Source organism: Sitophilus oryzae, unplaced genomic scaffold, assembly GCF_002938485.1.
Source record: "Sitophilus oryzae breed Bouriz unplaced genomic scaffold, Soryzae_2.0 scaffold_1436_pilon_pilon, whole genome shotgun sequence".
In the NCBI taxonomy this organism is placed as follows: Eukaryota; Metazoa; Arthropoda; class Insecta; order Coleoptera; family Curculionidae; genus Sitophilus; species Sitophilus oryzae.
In genome coordinates, this window is record NW_022146100.1 from 2,193,207 (window position 1) to 2,214,246 (window position 21,040).

Sequence of the window (21,040 nt, forward strand, 5' to 3'; positions counted from 1 at the left end):
TCCTCTGTAGGTGAGATCTCAGCCGGCAGTGGCCCGTGTACACTGCAGTGAGCGTACGCGCTCCATTCCTACCGGCCTTTAGGAGTTCTCCTGTTCTATGTTTGGATGCCCCTGCTAGGATTTTCTTGGCATGTTCCATTCCGAGACTGTCATTCCAGTCCCGGAAAGTCGCACCCCTAACCTATTCACAGAGCCTGTCTCTTGCGAGATTTTTAGGAACGCTAAGTGTCGGTTCTGGGCCCACGAATGGCGAGCCTGCACCAATTTTGGCGAGGGAATCAGTACGTTCATTTCCCTCTAGGCCGACATGTCCCGGTATCCATATTAGCGACACTTTGTTCCTATCTCCCAGTATATTGAGTAGTTTCTTACAATGAAGAATAGTCATAGACGTGCTTTTCGTTGCCTCAAGTGCTTTCAGCGCGGCTTGACTATCCGAAAATATGCATATTGTTTTCCCGGTGTATTGCTGTTCTACCAGCAGTTGCACACAGGTCTCAATAGCATATAGCTCAGCTTGGAAAATCGTGGTGTGTTTTCCAAGACTGTGTTAGACCTCAGTCTTTGGACTGCTGCAGTAAATTCCTGCGCTAGATCCTTTTTCGTTTTTGGATCCGTCCGTGTACCAACACATTTCCGCATGTAATAAACCGTTTCCCGGCTTATCCCACTCGTCCCTATTCGGAAACAGGACGTTGTAGGTGCGCACCAAACCAAACCAGACCATTGCCAGAATTCATCCGACTGTAGTTCTTCTGCTAGCCGGTTTTGTATGAACATGATTGTTCCTTGGCTTCCTGTGCTATATTTAGAAACCTATATGTAGCCCATCTCGCCTCTCTTTCCAAAAGAATTTGAAGAGGAGGTAGGTCGAGTAGGGTTTCCATAGCTTTTGACGGCGTGGAATGGAAGGCACTAGTCACCGCTAAGCATGCTTGTCGTTGTAGTTTCGACAAGATGCATCACTTAGTCCAGTAAATAAAGCTTGAAACCACGGCCTATTTAGTCGACCGGGACTTTTTAAGCGGTGTTCTTTTGTGTACCTTTTGAAGAGTAGTTTTAGGGAAAAATTGTAAAAGAAATTCCTTGCTCGGCCAGCTTTGGTCAAAAAAATTGTCCCAAATTGCTGAAAAATCAGTTTTTTGCAAATAATATGCAATTTCCAAAATATGCAATTCACAATTTTTTTGTGCAGGTGTCAGATATCACAAGAATTGTTATACAAAATTTTATAAGTCACGTTCCACAGCCCTAGGGGCGCAGTTAAATCCACTTTAACTGCGCCCTTATTTAAGATTGTGTCGGTAATAAAAAAGAAACGCATTGAATATTTTGTCGTTCCCCACCAGTGGGAACAAGGTAATGTGCTATAACGTAATAATCTAAAAAAAAAACTATTTTAAACGGAAATCACCTCGAGGAAATTAAAAAAGGTAATTTTTAATCTGCCGTATGTCTGACTTTCTTCCAAGTTAAAAAACTAAATATCTATTAGATTATTTCCAATAATCTATTAAACACTTTGTTATTTAATTTAATTCTTAATCTTTTTTGTTTCAGAACTTCCCGAATTTTCTCCACAAATCAGCGTTGGAAGGAATGTATTGGATAGCGGAGATGTTCTCCGTGCCAATTGCTCAAGTCCACCATCTAGACCGCCAGTTACTCTTCAGTTTAAATTAAACGATTTAATGGTAAATAATCTGATTTTCTCTTGTACTAGTTATTAAGCAAAAAGAAATAGACAAAGAAATAAAAAATAGAAAAAGAAATACATAGGAAAAAAAAAGTTACAAAGGAAATAAAAAAATAGGAAACTACTTATAGGTTTAAAGTTCGACAAATTGTTATCCACTTGATCTTTCAAGAGCGACCAAGAGACATATACAATAAGGTATTAGGTAATTCTAAAGATACGATAAAACTCTTAAAAACTGGGAGTTTATGAAATATAATCTAAATATTATAATCAGAAATACGTTGGGCAAACTAGAAGATCAATAGTAACTAAATGCAAAAAGCATATGGATCTAATAAAATAAAATAAATATTTATGAAAATATCAAAGTAAATAAAAAATATAGAGACATCATGAAGGGGGATAATGGTTTTATTCTGTCTAGTTTACTATTCCTATTGCTCTACTTACGGTATTTTAATGTACTCTTCATTAGTTTTGTTTCGGTTAACTGAATTAAGCATATCGCGCACTTATGCGAAGCGCGGCGCGGCGCAGCGCGGCGAATTTTTGATGGGTCCGCTAACTTATGCACGGTTTTGCGTACGCGGTTGGTATTTAAAGTTGTTTTGAGCTGACCGTTTTAATTTTAGTGTTATCTCTATGACGGTTTGATAAAGGTGTGTTAAAATTTCATTATGTGCTCAAGTTCTAGCAGCAGTTCAGAGGGAGATTTTCTTACTTTATGTACAATAGCTGAGGAAGAAGAAATGCGTGAGAACAAAAAAAAGAAAATCTTGGATTCATAATATAAATATAAAAAGAAATACGTACGGAGAATTCCATCACCTTCACTCAGATCTTCTGAAGACGAAAGAAAATTTTTCAAGTATTATAGAATGACCCACGAAAAAATTTAGTGAACTTCTTTCTTTGTTAAGACCAAGTATAGAGCGTCAAAATTCTAGATTTCGCTGCTCAATTGACGTTATCGAAAGACTTTCAGTTTGTCTCAGGCAAGTTTTTAATATTGTCTAAATAAAATTAATAGAGAATAATTTATATTATTTTATGTAATGCATGCTTTTTAAATGGATAGATTTTTTTCATTATTCTAAATTAAGTAGTCTGTACATTGGTAGAAAATACTTTATTTTATATGTGATGTACAAATAGCAATACATAAATAAAAATTACTTTTGTCCGGGTTCATCGGGCGAAAAGCTGTTATAACTTCGAGGTGGTTCATTGAGAGAAAAGCTGTTATAATTTTTCTTCAATTTCTTCCGCATTTTTCTTCAATTTCTTCCCAAATATTGTCCCTTCTCAATTGATTATGATAATTGGGATCTCCAATATCATATATCTCTTTATAACTTTGTATAATTAAAATGAACGTTTCATCATCCATGATAAAACAATAATTAAATTACAAGTACTAAACAAACTCAAACGAAACAAAACGGCTCTTGATTAAACGTAACCTAAATGCCAATTAGTAATACATTAATCGTAGAATCCTTCATCCGAAGACACCCGAAATAGATTTCGAAAATGACCGAAAACAGAGATAGTTTCCCAGACCACCGCGCACTAGGGCACGCGAAGCGCGCCGAAGAGAATTTCCTCGCTTTGGATTCCAGGTCTGCAACGAACGGCGCTTCGGCGCGCGGTGCAAGCGGTTGCTTCGCTTGAGTCAGCGGACGTGCATTATATAACACAAATTTAATCCGTTGCACGGTTTTTCGCCGCGCTTCGCCGCGCCGCGCTGCGCATAAGTGCGCGGTATGCTTTAGTTACGCTTAGTAACAATACCAATCGAGTACATATACAGGGTGTCCCAGAAATAAGCGCAAATATTTTAAAGGGTGGAAGATCTGTCTAAAACATTACGTTTATGACGTTTACGAAAATCTTTGTTATGCTCCATTTAATAAAATAATTCTTCATATTATTGACAATCAGGTCACAAAAAAGAAATTCCTAAAATGTTTATCGTAATTTAGAATTCAATATATCGAAAACAGCCCAACGAATAATCGATTAATTTTTTTTTTCATGTTTCTTTGTTTTATTTGAACCACTGATTTACAAAACACCTTGAAAAGCGCACATTACTTTGAATACCTTTCTGAATGAATAAATGTTGAGAATTATTGTCTCTTATCGCCACATTACGAACTATTTTCAATCTAAGAAAATACATGTTTTACTCAACAATTTTAAATACGTATTTTGTTTTTTCGCTATTTTTTCGATGTATTTCGAAAATTTCATCGACAGTCGAACCGTCTTCTGCCAAGAGTGCCGCAGTCAACTGCTCCTTTGAGGCGCCGCGCCGTCGTGGCGGGCTTGCGTCATACAGTGTTAAGCAACGTTGCCGTAGTTTCAACAATTTCAAATTCGAAGCAATCAAATTCGTATTAAATTTTAAAAATAAAACAGAGAAACATGAAAGGAAACAAACAAAACAAAAATGAATTGATTATTCGTCGGGCTGTTTTCGATATATTGAATTCTGAATTACGATAAACATTTTAGAAATTTCTTTTTTGTGACCTTATCAATAATCAATTCATTTGTGTATTTGCTCGCGTCCGATACGGAGGTGCTCGTTTCACGTCCCTTTCAGGAAATATATTAGATATGTCTTGCACCTTGCGTTTTCTTTCGGAACCCGGTATATCTTCTCTTGGTAGATAAAATAATTTGCTAATTATGGTAGCATGGTTAGCAAAACGTTAGTCCAAGTTTCAAAGTGTGTTTAGTATTTTAGATACCTACAGACTTAAAAAGCGCAGATTTTTGTATTTAAGATATTTCTAAATTTTTAGCAGTTGCCTTAAGCCTTATGTAATATAATTCGCAGTATTATACCGTATGATCGAATAAAAACGGCGTCAGCGATGGCTATGAAATGAAGATCGCTGTCATTTTATATGTAAAATTATATGGGAAATATCATCGATCGTCATTTTCAAGCCAACTGGACGCCGTTTTTTTCGATCATACGGTACCTATTACATAGGGCTATTGCAACAGTAAATTTTTATCAAAACGACCTCAGGATATTTTGTCTTATATATTTTACTCTGTATGGTAAAATTTTGTTTTTCTACCAATCCTATAAAAATAAAACAAAATGAAATCTCTGTAACAGGTTGCTTTACTTTTTGACTATACGAGTACACAATTTATCTAGAAATGATTCGTATTCGAAAAACTTTACCTGGGGAAGTCCTCTGATGATGCATGGTCCCTCTAAATCATCATATCAATCAATAAGTCACTGCCCACTTTTTAGGTATTTACTTAATACGTTGTAATCAATAAGATGAGTAATTAAACATGCAATTCACATTAAAAACTACTACAGTTACAACTGGGTTTTACTCCAAGCTGAAATATATTAAAATAAAGCAATTATTTTTTTACTTTTTCCAGGTTGCCCAGAATGATCCCTTTCCATTCAGAAAAACACAAGAAAAATCATGGAGTGACCTATCCCTGGACCTACTCCTGAGTGACATTCATTTTGATAATGGAAGATTGGTACTGAGGTGTATAGCGGTACTACCTGATATCTATTACGATGAAGTTGAACTAGAACTAGAAAGTGCCCGAAATCCCGTACCACAAAGAGGTAACTTGCATAATCTCTTCTATATTTTTCTATCATAAGACAACGACAAGACTTTTTTGCTCCAGTACATTTTTCGTGCACTGGATCATGTCCTCTTGAGAACATTCTTGAAGGTTTGTTTTCTGATTATTACAGTTTGTTGTGCTATCGAAATTTTATATTGCTTGGCAATTTCTTTTTTAGTTAAATATTAGTTTCCATATATTATGAATTAAGATGTTTTCCTCTGGTTACGTTTTAAGCGTGTTATCTGCGGAATATTTAAGTTTTCTTACTGATAATACTAGAAATCGTCACCCCCATGTCTCGGTAATCGTTATAATATATAAATTAACTAAATTATATATTTTCTTGCATTTTAGCTTTTATTTACTACTTGTCAAAGATCAGATGTCAAAGAATTTTGATACGTTAATTTGACTTACCTGCTTCAGTAGCGTATCGAATATTTGTGTTAATAAATACTTATTATAACTTATCTATTTTTATTAGAATTATATATTTTTATAACAATTTTAATAACTACCAACATTTATGCACAACGTAAAATAAAATAACAAGTTATTGAGTCTACCCCACGTCTACACTACATCATAGTTTTACATTTTTTAAATAAAATTAGAACGGCACTGATAAACCGGAATTTAAGTCGGCCATATTTGAGGCCCATCGCGGTGTACCTAAGATTTTTGATATGCTCCTTCCTTAGTCTTCTTATTCAAAGGGCCATGCTGACGCAATGCCGTCTCAAATAGAACAGCCTCGGAGCGAGATTTACGACGTCACGCTAGTTAGATACTACGGATTAATAAATATGTTGTAGAAAACATGGAAAACACAATTCTTCTTCGTATTTTTGGTTTGTATTTTAAAAATGCTATAGTCTACATGAAATATACATAATATACAGTTAATAAATACAATATGTTTTTTTTTATTCTTTTCTTTGACCTCTCAATATATATTTTATTTAATTTTTTCTTGGCTTTAGGTCAGGTAAAAATGAGAAAAACGGTTTTTTTTATATTAAATATTTCATGACGTTTCGACCTGGTAGGGTCTTTATCAAAATTTATTACTTGAACGTAGATTGTTTACTTATTACAACTTATCATTTTCTTTCTGAAATCTTAGCGAAGAAAATATATCCAAATTGGTTTCCACACACATAACACAAACATATCAATAAAGTCGTCACAATTTTACACATTTAATGGATTTTACAACACTGAATTCCAATGAATACTATATATATATATATATATATATATATATATATATATATATATATATATATATATATATATATATATATATACCTATTTATAGTAAGAGTAATAGTAATAAGTACTAAGTAGTAATAAGTAAGTAGTAATAAATACTTTGGCAAATTAACTATGAACCATACAAATGCAGGAAATGTTTTACAATATACAAATCATGAATATGTATATAAGATAATGGGTAAAATGTAAAATATATTTTAAATTTTGGGGTTTGAAAATCGATCAAATTTAACAAAAAACATTCAATATCTACTAATAATGATGTGTTATTATTTGCATTCACAAAATTTATATGTATATTTTGCAAGTATCAATGTTCGAAAAATTATATTTGCAGATAATACAATATCACAGAAAAAAGGCGTCAGCGATGGCTATGAAATAAAGATCGCTGTAATTTTATATGTAAATTATTACATATAAATATTATTATTATTATTATTTTTAAAATACAAACCAAAAGTACGAGATATCTAACTAGCGTGACGTCATAAATTTCGCTCCGAGGCTGTTCTATTAGAGACGGCATTGGTCTGATATTTAGAAATGTCAAAAGCTGATGACATTTTACTTTTGACAATTATGACATTTCGTGTTGATTTTTGCAAGAAGAGGAAGAACTGTCACTTGTTTTATTATTTTCCTTTTCTATTTCACGAAAGTAAAAAGAGTTACCTATCTGATTCGTCAGGCACTCAATTAAAAGAATATCAGTAACTTTTTTGACGGAGGGATTTTATATTTACCATGTTCGTAAAAAATAACGGTCAAAATTAAAAGTTATTCATTTTATAGACTATAAACTATCTGACTTCAGTAGTCTCTACGGGATCAAGAGGAATTTTTAGTAGATCAAAACGAATAACGAAATTCTCCTTTTTTCTTCTATTTCTCCATATTTTTGGATAGTAGTGTTGGCCTTTCTTTAACGAGGTCCACATTTTATACAAAAGTCTGAAATTGGGGCATGAAAGTACAAGTTATGTTCTTCATTAAACCTTTTGTGATAAACAAAGTAGGACAGAGGATTATGTGTCTCTTTCTTATACGACTATACTTGATATTTTATTTTGAAGCATAAATAAACGAAGGGTATTTTCTGTAGATACTATTTGTCTAGTATATTAAAAGATTTGTGGAGGAATTTGTTTCTAGTTGTTTTTTTTCAGTTTCTTCTTCACATCGAGATTTTTATATTTGTAAAAAAATATTGACTTCTGCGAACGTGAGACTGAAGATAGTGAATAAAAAACAAAAAAAAATAATATTCTGGTAATAAACTACACACACCGGAAAAATCTAGGGATATCATTTTATTAAAGTTAAAAATAAATGTTTTGAATAAACAACCACATATTTGTAGGCCGATTCTTTCTACTTCGATTGAAACGAAGTAGTCACACTAGTTATTTCTAAATTTGGGATATTTGCAGAAGTGTTTGTGCATTTTTTGTCAAATGTATAACAAGCGCCTAGCATCAATTGTTCGAATTTAACCTGTACTGGCTATGTTTTTATGATAACTGGCCAGAATTCATTCAAATAACTCTGTTTAGTATTAAACGACATTATGGAGCGTAGACATCTTAACAGAGACGAAATGCTAAGGGCCATGGGTATGCTCGAAGCTGGAATGCGCCAAATCGACGTAGCTAGAGCATTAAATACAACGCAAAGTGTAATATCGCGATTAAGTGCACGCTACCGTGAAAGTGGTGATGTTGCTGAAAGGCACATATGGTGACATCGCATTACTACCCCTCAGCAAGATCATTTTTTACAATTAAATGCTCGACGCCGACCGACTCTTACAGCAGGAGAGCTTATTTTAATTCTCCAGGAAACACATAATGAACCGTTAGTCCTGATACTGTTCGCAATAGATTAAGAGAGGGCAACTTAAGAAGCAGACGCCCCTGGAGAGCTCAACCCTTAACGAGAGGAAATCGAGTGGTACGATATTTGTGGGCTCAAGATCATGTTCAGTGGTCGAATGAACAATGGGCCAATGTTCTCTTCACGGATGAGTCACGCTTTGAAATTCATCCGGATTCGAGAAGGCTTAGGGTATGGAGAGAACCGGGAAATTTTATTCGGTTGGATCATTTTCAGGAAGTGCTTATTCCTTCTCTTATCAAGGTGGAACAGTTATGGTCTGGGGAGGAGTCCAGTTAGGCCGAAAAACCGATGTCGTTTTTCTTGAAAGGTTTCTAACAGGAATCACATATAGTGATTTAATTCTTGAGATTGTCGTGTTACCATATGCCAATGATTTTGGGAGAAACTTCATTCTCATGCATGACAATGCACGGCCTCATACAGCCAGAGTGGTAAGTGAGTTTATCAATGCTCATCAATTAAATATCTTATCCTGGCCGGCACAATCTCCTGACCTCAACCCCATCGAGCACGTATGGGACGCGGTCCAAAGAAGAATTTTGAGAATGGGTATGCCTCGTGAAACTCGTAGGGATCTGGTTCGGGCCGTGAATGCAGCGTGGCAGGCTGTACCTCAAGAAGAGATTGACAACCTGATCAGGAACATGGAGAGACGATGTAGGGAACAGTAGAGGAGGCCATACCCTTTATTAAGTAAAAATGGTTTTATCTTTTTTTCTTTTAATTCACAGTTTAGAATAAAAAAAATGTGTGTATTTTTTTGAGTTCAATAAAAATCAAGGTAAATTTGAAAAATTCGGTAAATTTCGCATTTTTATTTCCAATACGTCCTGTAAACTATTTGTTTATTTTAATTTTATTATATTAGCAATGCAAATAATAAAATTACTGACGATGGCTGGATAAAATTGTAATATCCCTAGACTTTTCCGGTGTGTGTATTTGTACAGGGAAGTCATTATTTTTTTAAATATTTTTCGATTTGCCATTTACATTGTTAGCCAAAAATTTAACGTAACAACGGCATTATCATTCCAGTGCATGCGGTTAACACCCAGCCGTTTACACAGCAAACAGATCAGTTGTCCATATATTTAATCTGATTCCCTCTCTGTTTACACTACACTTAACCCGCCTGCTACACGTTCCATTTAGAATTCTGCGTTTTGCTGTATTGTTTTGTAGAATCCGTTATTAAACAAAAGAATCCATTTTGTTAACAAAACAAGTATTTCTGGAATTTTAATTGATTTTTAAAGTATTTTAAGCTACGAGTATATTCATGGGAATATTTATCTGTTTTTATTTTTAATTGTGAAGGTACGGTTCCTTCGTTATTATACAATATGATCGAAAAAAAAACGTCAGCGATGGCTATGAAATGAAGATAGCTGTCATTTTATATGTAAAATTATGAATCGTCTATAATTTACAAATTACTTTCTTGTTGTAGCATCCTTATCCAATTGCTTGGCTTTGCACAGAATGGCCCTATTTGATCGGTGGAAAGGGTTTCAGAGTAGAGGAAAAAATATTGTGTAGGAAAAACAAAATGGGGTTCCATATTAGCACCCTTTCCTCTAATAATTAATATTACTAGCAAAAAAGCAAAAAAATCATAAAACATAATTTTGGCCAACTTTTAGTTCTTAATATCCTCCGTGCGCCGTCGGCGCGTGCAAAAGCAGAAATAAATAAATTTTCGTTCCGGTAAAAGCGAGAACGCCGATGAACGCTGGTTGGCGGCGCCTACCTGCTTTCACTGTGAACTAGCCGATTTGATAACACGCTTTAATTTTTCAAGGTTATAAGCGCGAGGCGGCGCGGCGCTACTATGTACCCATATACAGGGTGTCCTACGATAAAGAGAAAATATGTTTCTTTTATCGAGATCTACCACCCTTTAAAATACTTGCACTTATTTCTGGGATACCCTGTTTATAACAATACACGTGATGCGTATACGCAAAGTTGCGAACGATGTCAAGAATAGGTACCCAGATTGGCGCCGACTACCAGTAAGCGCCAAACCTGCTTGCACTGTGTTCGCACACTTAGACCCAAGGATGAAGGGAATATCAACCTCCTGACGGCGTCGAAAGTAACGGGAACCTACGACGACCACAAGCAAGCAAACCATTTTTCCCCAGGACATCATTCTGTCCACATACATTTTTTATCATGGCAAGGAACCTTAAAACGATGGCCGTCAGTCCCGGGCAGGTGTTAAGTCACCAGAGGGTGCTAAAAATCCCCCGGATTGACGTGATGAAAACCCAAAAACGAATTGGGATTTGGAACTCTCCAAGTCTCTTTGCGTCAGGAAAACTGGATAATGCAATTCAAGAGATGAAAAGAATGAACATTGACATTCTTGGCATGGCGAAAACAAGATGGCTTAATAGTGGAACATGTAGAAAAAGCGAAACAACATTCTACTACTCTGGAAATAACAACCCAGATCACAGAAATGGAGTGGACTTTATTGTATCGAAGGAGATGGGTAAATACGTAAGGAATGTTGTAGCTTACTCAGACCGAATTATACTTTTACAATTGAGTGCTAGACCGATGAACATCAATATACTGCAAATATACGCACCTACAGCAGATAAGGCAGAGGCAGAAGCACTCTAATTTTACGAACAAATTCGGGAAATCCTTTGGATTGGGCGTGGTGAAATGCTGATCCAGTTCTATCTTGAGGAAGATTTGGTTATTAAGAACACATTCTATAAACTGCACCCCAGAAAACTCTATACCTGTAGGTCTCCACAGGATGAACAGGGAAACATTGTACGGAACCAAATTGACTATATTTTGATCCAAAAAAAAGATACCGAAATAGCATTACGCGCGTTGCAGCCTACCCAGGAGCAGATATCGGCTCAGATCATAATTCTCTCGTTGCAAACTCGTCAATAAATCAATAAATCAGTAAATCAGTAAATCAATAAATCAATAAATCAATGAATCAATAAATCAGTAAATCGATGAATCAATGAATCGATAAATCGATAAATCATAAAAATCAATAAGTCAATAAATCGATAAATCGATAAATCAATAAATCGATAAATCAATAAACCAATAAACCAATGAATCAATAAATCGATAAATCAATGAATCAATAAATCGATAAATCCATAAATCGATAAATCAATAAATCAATAAATTAATAAATCGATAAATCAATAAATCAATGAATCAATGAATCCATAAATCGATAAATCAATAAATCCATAAATCGATAAATCAACTAATCCATAAATCAATAAATCGATAAATCAATAAATTCATAAATCAATGAATCAATGAATCAGTAAATCGATGAATCAATGAATCAATGAATTAATGAATCAATGAATCAATAAATCAATGAATCAATGAATCAATGAATCGATAAATCGATAAATCATAAAAATCAATAAATCCATAAATCGATAAATCAATAAATCGATAAATCAATGAATCAATAAATCGATGAATCCATGAATCAATGAATCAATAAATCAATAAATCAATGAATCAATGAATCGATAAATCGATAAATCATAAAAATCAATAAATCGATAAATCAATAAACCGATAAATCAATGAATCAATGAATCCATAAATCGATAAATCAATAAATCCATAAATCGATAAATCAATAAATCCATAAATCCATAAATCGTTAAATCGATAAATCGATAAATCCATAAATTGATAAATCAATAAATCGATAAATCAATAAATCAATGAATCAATAAAACAGTAAATCGATGAATCAATGAATCAATGATTCAATAAATCAATGAATCAATGAATCGATAAATCGATAAATCATAAAAATCAATAAATCCATAAATCGATAAATCGATAAGTTGATAAATCGATAAATCAATAAATCAATGAATCAATAAATCGATAAATCAATAAATCAATAAATCGATAAATCAATAAATCAATGAATCAATAAATCAGTAAATCTATGAATCAATGAATCAATAAATCAATGAATCAATGAAACGATAAATCGATAAATCATAAAAATAAATAAATCCATAAATCGATAAATCGATAAATCAATAAATCAATGAATCAATAAATCGATAAATCAATGAATCAATAAATCAATATATCGATAAATCAGTAAATCAGTAAATCGATAAATCGATAAATCGATAAATCGATAAATCAATGAATCAATGAATCCATAAATCGATAAATCGATAAATCAATAAATCCATAAATCGATAAATCAATAAATCCATAAATCCATGAATCAATAAATCAATGAATCAATGAATCGATAAATCGATAAATCATAAAAATCAATAAATCCATAAATCGATAAATCAATAAATCGATAAATCAATAAATCCATAAATCGATAAATCAATGAATCAATAAATCAGTAAATCGATGAATCCATGAATCAATGAATCAATAAATCAATGAATCGATAAATCGATAAATCGATAAATCATAAAAATCAATAAATCGATAAATCAATAAACCGATAAAACAATAAATCAATGAATCAATGAATTCATAAATCGATAAATCAATAAATCCATAAATCGATAAATCAATAAATCCATAAATCGTTAAATCGATAAATCGATAAATCCATAAATCGATAAATCAATAAATCGATAAATCAATAAATCAATGAATCAATAAAACAGTAAATCGATGAATCAATGAATCAATGATTCAATAAATCAATGAATCAATGAATCGATAAATCATAAAAATCAATAAATCCATAAATCGATAAATCGATAAATCGATAAATCGATAAATCGATAAATCAATGAATCAATAAATCGATAAATCAATGAATCAATAAATCAATATATCGATAAATCAGTAAATCAGTAAATCGATAAATCGATAAATCGATAAATCAATGAATCCATAAATCGATAAATCGATAAATCGATAAATCGATAAATCAATAAATCAATAAATCCATAAATCGATAAATCAATAAATCCATAAATCCATGAATCAATAAATCAATGAATCAATGAATCGATAAATCATAAAAATCAATAAATCCATAAATCAATAAATCGATAAATCAATAAATCAATGAATCAATGAATCAATGAATCAATGAATCCATAAATAGATAAATCAATAAATCGATAAATCAATAAATCGATAAATCAATAAATCAATAAATCCATAAATCAATAAATCCATAAATCACTAAATCCATAAATCGATAAATCAATGAATCAATGAATCCATAAATCGATAAATCGATAAATCAATAAATCGATAAATCCATAAATCAATAAATCAGTAAATCCATAAATCGATAAATCAATAAATCAATAATCGATAAATCGATATCCATAAATCGATAAATCAATGAATCAATGAATCAATAAATCAATAAATCACAAAACAACTTTGGAAATATGGAAGGTCCAAAAATTCTTGAGTCTGAACTCAATAGATTGTTTAAAGAGCGGAAAAAGTCCAGGTCATGATTCACATTAAACAGCTCACATATCTCTTTAACGTGATATACGATTCTGGACAAATCCCACAGGATTGGCTAAAGTCCACGTTTATCGCCATCCCAAAGAAAACAAATTCCAAAAATTGCGGAGACCATAGACTCATGAGCTTAATGAGTCACGCACTTAAAGCGTTTCTTCGAGTCATCCATTCTAGAATATATAAGTGTGAACAGATGAGTGGCGACACACAGTTCGGTTTTATCAAGAGTCTTGGCACTAGAGAAGCTCTCTTCTCTGTGAAATTACTTGTGCAAAAATGTTATTATCAGAGGCAAGATGTTTTCATCTGCTTTATTGACTATCAGAGAGCTTTTGATAACGTAAAACACGAACCGTTGATGGAGAGACTACAGAATATAGGCATAGATGGAAAGGACATAAGAATAATTAAAGGACTGTATTGGCAACAGTCGGCGGAGATCCGAATTGATGATGATCGAACACCGGAAACCTTCAGCGTATTGAAGGGAGTTTGGAGAGAGTTTTTTTCAACTATCACCCATTCTGTATAACATCTACGTTGAGAAAATCTTTCGTTTTTTCGAGAAAGTCTTTTCGTTATCACTAAAAAGCTTAAAAAATGGCGCTTTTTATGACGTCATGGTCAACTATGGTTTCCATTTAAAAAAAAACATATGTTTGTGTCATATGTCAAAAATTGCAGGCTTTAGAAAAAAACGGAGAACACAGACTCATTAAGGATGTGATTATCTACAACTTTTATCTGAAAACTTTTTGTCTAAAATAGCTTATAATGGAATTAGGGACAGTTTTTAAACTAGCCGAAATTTGTTTTTTCGAAATATTTAGTAAGCCATGATTTTTATCAAAAATCTGAAAGGCGCATATTTATGACCCCACAAAATTGCAATTCTTTCCCCATTTAACCGACTCTCTATCTCCAGTAGTTTCCGAGATACCCATAGCGAACATCGTAGGAAACTCACCCTGTATATAAAATATTTTCTTGAAATACATCCTCGTACATACTTTAGGTCTGCACTTATACAAAATTCCAAAGTTTTTTATTGGAGCTACAGATACCCGAAAATATAAAAAGAATAAGCAGATATACCTAGATAGAGAAAAAACAATTATTACTCAACTTTCCCATATAAATTGCCTCTTACGTTAAGCACGTTATGTTGTTATACCATTAAAATTTCAACATAAATATTAATTAAAGTGAAATTATATCTCGAATTTCTTCGAAAAAATTGTACGAAACAAATGAAAACGCGCAGACAAAAAGGCGGAAAAACTAATTAGACTCGGTCGGTTCTGGTTTGTTATTTTCTTTTCGCCGTTTCCTTTTCTCTATCCATCTCTCGTTTCCGAATATAATTAATCCCTATATCTTTATCTTGCTCTCATTTTTTAGTTGGAGGACTAAATGGGGTCACGAATGCTACGAACCCAACGAAACTATCGTATATCTTGCTTTGTTACACCCTTAATTGTAGTCTTTCTTTGAATATACTTGACAAATAAAGAACATGATATAGATACTATATTTTAATTCATCCTTAGATGAGTCATTGACTTCAAACACTTGTAGTGTGTATAATATTTCATGAACATTTTCAATGTTATTATAGTACTATTCTTTTAAAAGTTCCTCAATATGGCCGACCTAGTTGCGAAAATTGGTAATTTTTTTTTAATGAAAAATAAGTTGGCGTTAGCGAATTCAGAAATTGATTTACTCTTTGGTTAACAATAATATTTTTCAGGATTGTCAAGTTGACGTTAAAGTTAGGTTATTAGGTGGTTGTCATAAATAAAAACTTAGATTATTGAAATTATTTAATAAGAATAAAGGTATTTTAGCGCAGATCAGAAGAGATTTTACTTAAAGGTATTTTATAAACTTTCTCAGTGAGAATATTAACTCCCCTGTTTCTTATATTTCAGTTAAAGGGACTTAAGAACTATAGGAAGTAAATTTTTGTTTACATGTTATTGACGATATCTGAGAGTTCCTAGAATTATCAGGATTATTGAATAATTATAGTTGTTTAATAAGTGAAATTAATAGAAGACTTGGAAATGGATGATGCTTTTTATGTTATAGTTAATAGATCACCCCATTTCTCTTAATTTGTCTTTATTTCAGTACAGTTAATCACAAATTGAATTGATGTGTGCAAAAACAGCTATATATTTTCAAACACCTTATTTAAATAGTTCTTTTATATACTGTTAAACTGTATCCACTACAAAGTATTTAGCAAAAAATTATAAGGTAATAAATTTTGTAGATATAATTTATGAAAATTTATAATATATAAAGATTAGAACACAATCCTCTGAAGGAAAAAGAAATACTCAAAAACTCATTAAATATACTTTATTAAAAATAACAACATACAAAAACATCCATGCAAACTGTAATAATCAGAACATTATCCACATTATATCTTTATTAAATTTGTGTCCACACTCCTGTCAGGAAAGCTAGAAATGTTTGTTTAAATATTAACTTATTTTAAATTGCCAGAAACACATCAGAATATATCACAACCACAACTATAGGTTAATCAGTACTAAATTTTATACCTAGTAAGTGATGCGTTAACTAACAAGTATAGGATAAAAAACAATTATTAATAGTGTACTATACAATGTCCTGCTTATTTATGAAATGACTTTCCCTTCAAATGTGAGGAATACCAGTAAAATAAAACATAATTTTTGGTTTGGTTTGGTGTTTGATATTCTAACTACATATATTACAAACCTTAAGTGCTTTTAGTGAGTAACTGTATTTTTTATTATTCTTTGTGTATCCTGTAAAGTAAAAAAATATATACATATTTCAAGAAATATAAAAACAATGCAATAAATATCAAACAGATTCATAAAAACTACTTACAATTATTGTACATATAATTATATATTTCAAGTGTTATTTGATGTTTGGTCCGCCATTACCAACATTACCTTATTTAGGTTTTCTCAACTTTTAAACCTGTTTTAAACCTTCTTTATATTTTAAAACTGATTTACAACAATCTGTAATGCCCGCGCTGTTTCCTGAAATATAAGTTTTAATCTATTTATTATCATATAGTACATATTACAAACCTGAATATACGAGGAAACTTCTCAAAATAATTAGAGACCTTTTTAGAAACATCTGGACTAATTTATTTTCACGAATTTGTGAACGAGTCAATGTTTTCTAATACGTTTTTAAGCGTTTTACACATTTTGAATATCTTCCAGCCTATTCGTCAATTCTTGATCGGTGAAAAGATTATTTATAACTATATAATTAGTACTGCAGGTTGCAGGTTAAATAAAAGAACAAAATCAAGTAGAATTTGTGAATAAAAACTCAAAAAATAATGAAGATATTTAGAAAAAGGAACCGTAAACGTCAATGTCAGCCAATTGTCAGAGTTCAATTGGATTTACCACAGATTATCAATTTGAACGATTTGTAGTACAGTCGATTCCAGTTTAGAGATTTTCGTTTTTTAAGCCTCCCATACTGAAGTCCGCCATATTGGGAAGTTTTAAATGAATACAAGTATACACTAATTTACCTACTTATTATACTAATTTACCATAATATACCAAAATACTTTCCTTTTGTACTGGACGCACGCTTCGCTAACCATGTTAGCATTATCAGTAGATAATTAAAACTAAACTAATATCTACCAATTGAACGTTTATATAGGCGTTCAGTTGGTATAGAGTAGGCGTGTCAAACCTAGCGAAGGTTGTCAAAATATCTCTATCCAACCTTAATGTTCATGCTGATCTCCTTATCGGGTTGCTATTACAAAAGCTGCTAGGAAAAAAGCATAATAAAAAAATCGATTTGGGCTACACTCAAATCTTAATTGGAAATAAAATTTTAAAAAAGTAACAGGTAAAAATTATTAATCTTAAAGGATAAACTGGTCTTTTCCCTGGAAAAACGATTGACTACCTCTTTGATATCGATATTTATTTCTCTATGTACGCTTAATAGAGGAAGTCCTGTCAATCGCTCCTGACCTGTAGAGTTCAATCGTCTTATGCCGCAACCGCACATGCGGCATTTAGCGAACTCCGAGCGCTCGTCAACTACCGAACGCTCGTGACCGGACTTATCGCAATATCGCATGTGCGGTTGCGGCATTAGGGTTGAAAAAGACCTTTCTGGTGTAGCTGTTGACGCTGGTAGAGTTGCTAGGATCATTAATAAAATGTATATATTTGGAAATATACACTGGTTACACTCCGATTATCGTTTCGATGGCGTTTTTAGGTCGACTGCAGGTAACTGCTTCCATTTTTGCCGCCACAAGTCTAGTTCTGCCCCTAAAGTGTCATAGTCCAAGAATTCTTGGTCTACGGGAATGACCAGCAAAACACACAACATTCAAAATCTTGTCCTTGTCAAACTTTTGCTGTTTTAAACACTTGAATGTTGAAAGTCGAAAATTGAAAATGACATTTGCTTTCAAAGTGGAAAAGTGAGGTTAGGATGTATAATGTATATTCATCAATGACTAAAGAATACAAGGACAAATAGCACCCGAAACCAAACTGTGACCATTCTTCCAAACAGTGTCGTGGCACATATTTTACTTAACATTGCCGCTTGAAGGGATATTTATATTTTTTATATTATATGTTTTCACTACGCCTATGGTGTATCGGGTAGTATCATACTAATTAATTACGAAAGAAACGTATTAAAATGTTAACAAAAGGTACATAACTAGTATCGACGTATAGTACATATCAAGTACATATAATATCAGAAAAATAATTATCGAATTCAATAAAAAAAAAACGCTAAAAAGGTGTAGGGGCTGTTTATTTCCCTATAAAACGTAACTTCTGGCTCTTTCTTATCATTGCGCCTTTTACACTTGACAGCTGAACAAATTACCATTGTAATAAAGTTTATACAAAGTTCACTACACACAACCAACTATTAAAAATCGCTAAAATTGTCGCTGATGACCAGCTGATGATTCATTCGTTATGTCTAAAAAGTTGGCGTCTAAGGTCACAAATTCTGCTGCAGCCCGTATATGGGCGTTACATGTCCCTGTATTCTTTAGTCATAGATATTCATCCAACTTCTTCTTCTTTTTTGTTTCGTTCTTACTGACTCAATGATCATTACTTTTTAAAAATTTTCGACCATAATTTCGGGGGGGGGGGGTGTGAACCCCCAAAACATCCCCCCAGATACGGCACTGCCCATGCCTCTATACCTGCTTTTCCACTGTTTTAAAACTTAGTTGACTTATATTTTGAATAAAGTTGATGACAGGACAGGCAACACCCTTGTCTTAACCCTTTTGATATTTTAAATGGTTTTGATATTTTATTTCCAATTTATATTGAGGAACTAATCAAACTTGGTATTCCTCTTTAAGTTTGCGTGTCATATATTCCAAGTCATCTTTGTCTCCTGCACCAATAACCTGGTCGTCAGCGAATTGCAAAGTGTATTGTATTGTATTTCACTAATTAGTATGCCCATGCCTCTACACCTGCTTTTCCACTGTTTTAAAACTTAGTTGACCTATATTTTGAATAAAGTTGATGTGTCTGAAAAAAAGTAAAGGGTCTGAAAAAATAAAAATGTTATAGGGGTGAGACATAATGATATGGATTACTTAATAACTGTTGTAATTTATTATTAGCACTATACACTTAAATTACCACAATTGTTAGTTGTATTGTGGTGAATTAGTGTTTCATTTTGCTGTTGTATGACCAAAGGTTGTATGCTGTTGTATTCATTAAACTTGTTCTTTTTTTTTCAGTTAGGGGACTAAGCGGAGTTAGGAAACCTACCACTCCAACAATGCTACCGTACATCCTGCTTTGTTATATTTTGTTAAGGATGTCATTCCTGTGTTAGTTTCATTGGCTAATTTGTAAGTTTTAGTTGTTAAGAATATTTTCAGTTTTATTTTGCTCCACAGTCGATAAACGCAATAATTCCGTAATTTTTTTATTTTAAATTTATTATTCTATTTTATTAAAACATCAAAGTATACAGGGTGTAGCAAGCTGAGCGTGCATTAGAAGTTTCAATGAACTACAATATCTAGGTTGGAGATTTTTTGCACATCATTGTTTCATAACGAGATCACACAAGAAAATTATAATAAATCGAAAAAAATTATGACTTTAACCCCCTGTAGCTATGAAACAAAGCAGAATTGGACCTATGTTGATATAAAACATTAATATTATTTTTATGTTATTTTTATTTTTATCTCTCCGCGAGAAATAGTACATATTTTTGGAAAAACTTTGTTTAATAATACCCATATACAAGGATAATACGAATCATACGAGGCTGGGCTGAGAAATAATCGGCCTCGGCAAGAGTTGGCGGCGCTACGAACGAATGCAATTGTTTTTCGTAAAAACTATCTTTCAAGTGACTTCTGTCAAATTTTCAGCGAGCTGCGTCACTTAGTTTGTACTTGACAGTGATTGAAGGCGAACCGATTTTGCATTTTTACAAAAATGAATAAAATCGAATATCGCGCCGTGATTAGATTCTTGTTTTTAAAAAAGAAAACGAACGATGAGATCAAAATCGAACTGGATGATGTGTATGGGGACCGAATTTAAACGCGGTCGTACGATAATTTTTGATGATGAGCGTCCAGGTCGTCCAAGAGAGGTCACCACACCAGAAGTGGCCGATAAAATCCATGGTATGGTAATTGACGATCGACGGGTAAGAGTGTGCGAGATTGCTGAGGCTGTGGGCATCTCACGTGAACGAGTGGAGAATATATTGCATGAATATTTGGGAATGAGGAAGCTCGCTGCCATTTGCTCAATCCCGACAACAAGTGAAACCGTGTGACAACTTCAAAGGAATGTTTGGCAATATTTAACCACAATATGAAGGACTTTTTGCGCCGTTTTGTAACCGTGGATGAAACTTGGACCCATCACAATACGCCAGAGACGAAGGAACAGTCAAAGCAGTGGGTTTCTCAGGGCGAGTCAAAGCCAAAGAAAGCCAAGG

General features: G+C 32.8%; 1 protein-coding gene across 1 annotated transcript in view; it reads left to right on the forward strand.

The window, feature by feature from the left end:
- The window catches only part of LOC115876433, a 106,732-nt gene extending 86,552 nt beyond the window's left edge, over positions 1–20,180 (forward strand). The window contains exons 4-6 of the mRNA XM_030892205.1: positions 1,561–1,694; positions 5,123–5,321; positions 19,812–20,180. Of these exons, the coding sequence (XP_030748065.1) occupies positions 1,561–1,694; positions 5,123–5,321; positions 19,812–19,909 (431 nt within the window). The 3' untranslated portion in view covers positions 19,910–20,180. The remainder of the gene's footprint in view (positions 1–1,560; positions 1,695–5,122; positions 5,322–19,811) is intronic.
- Positions 20,181–21,040: the final 860 nt, after the last annotated feature.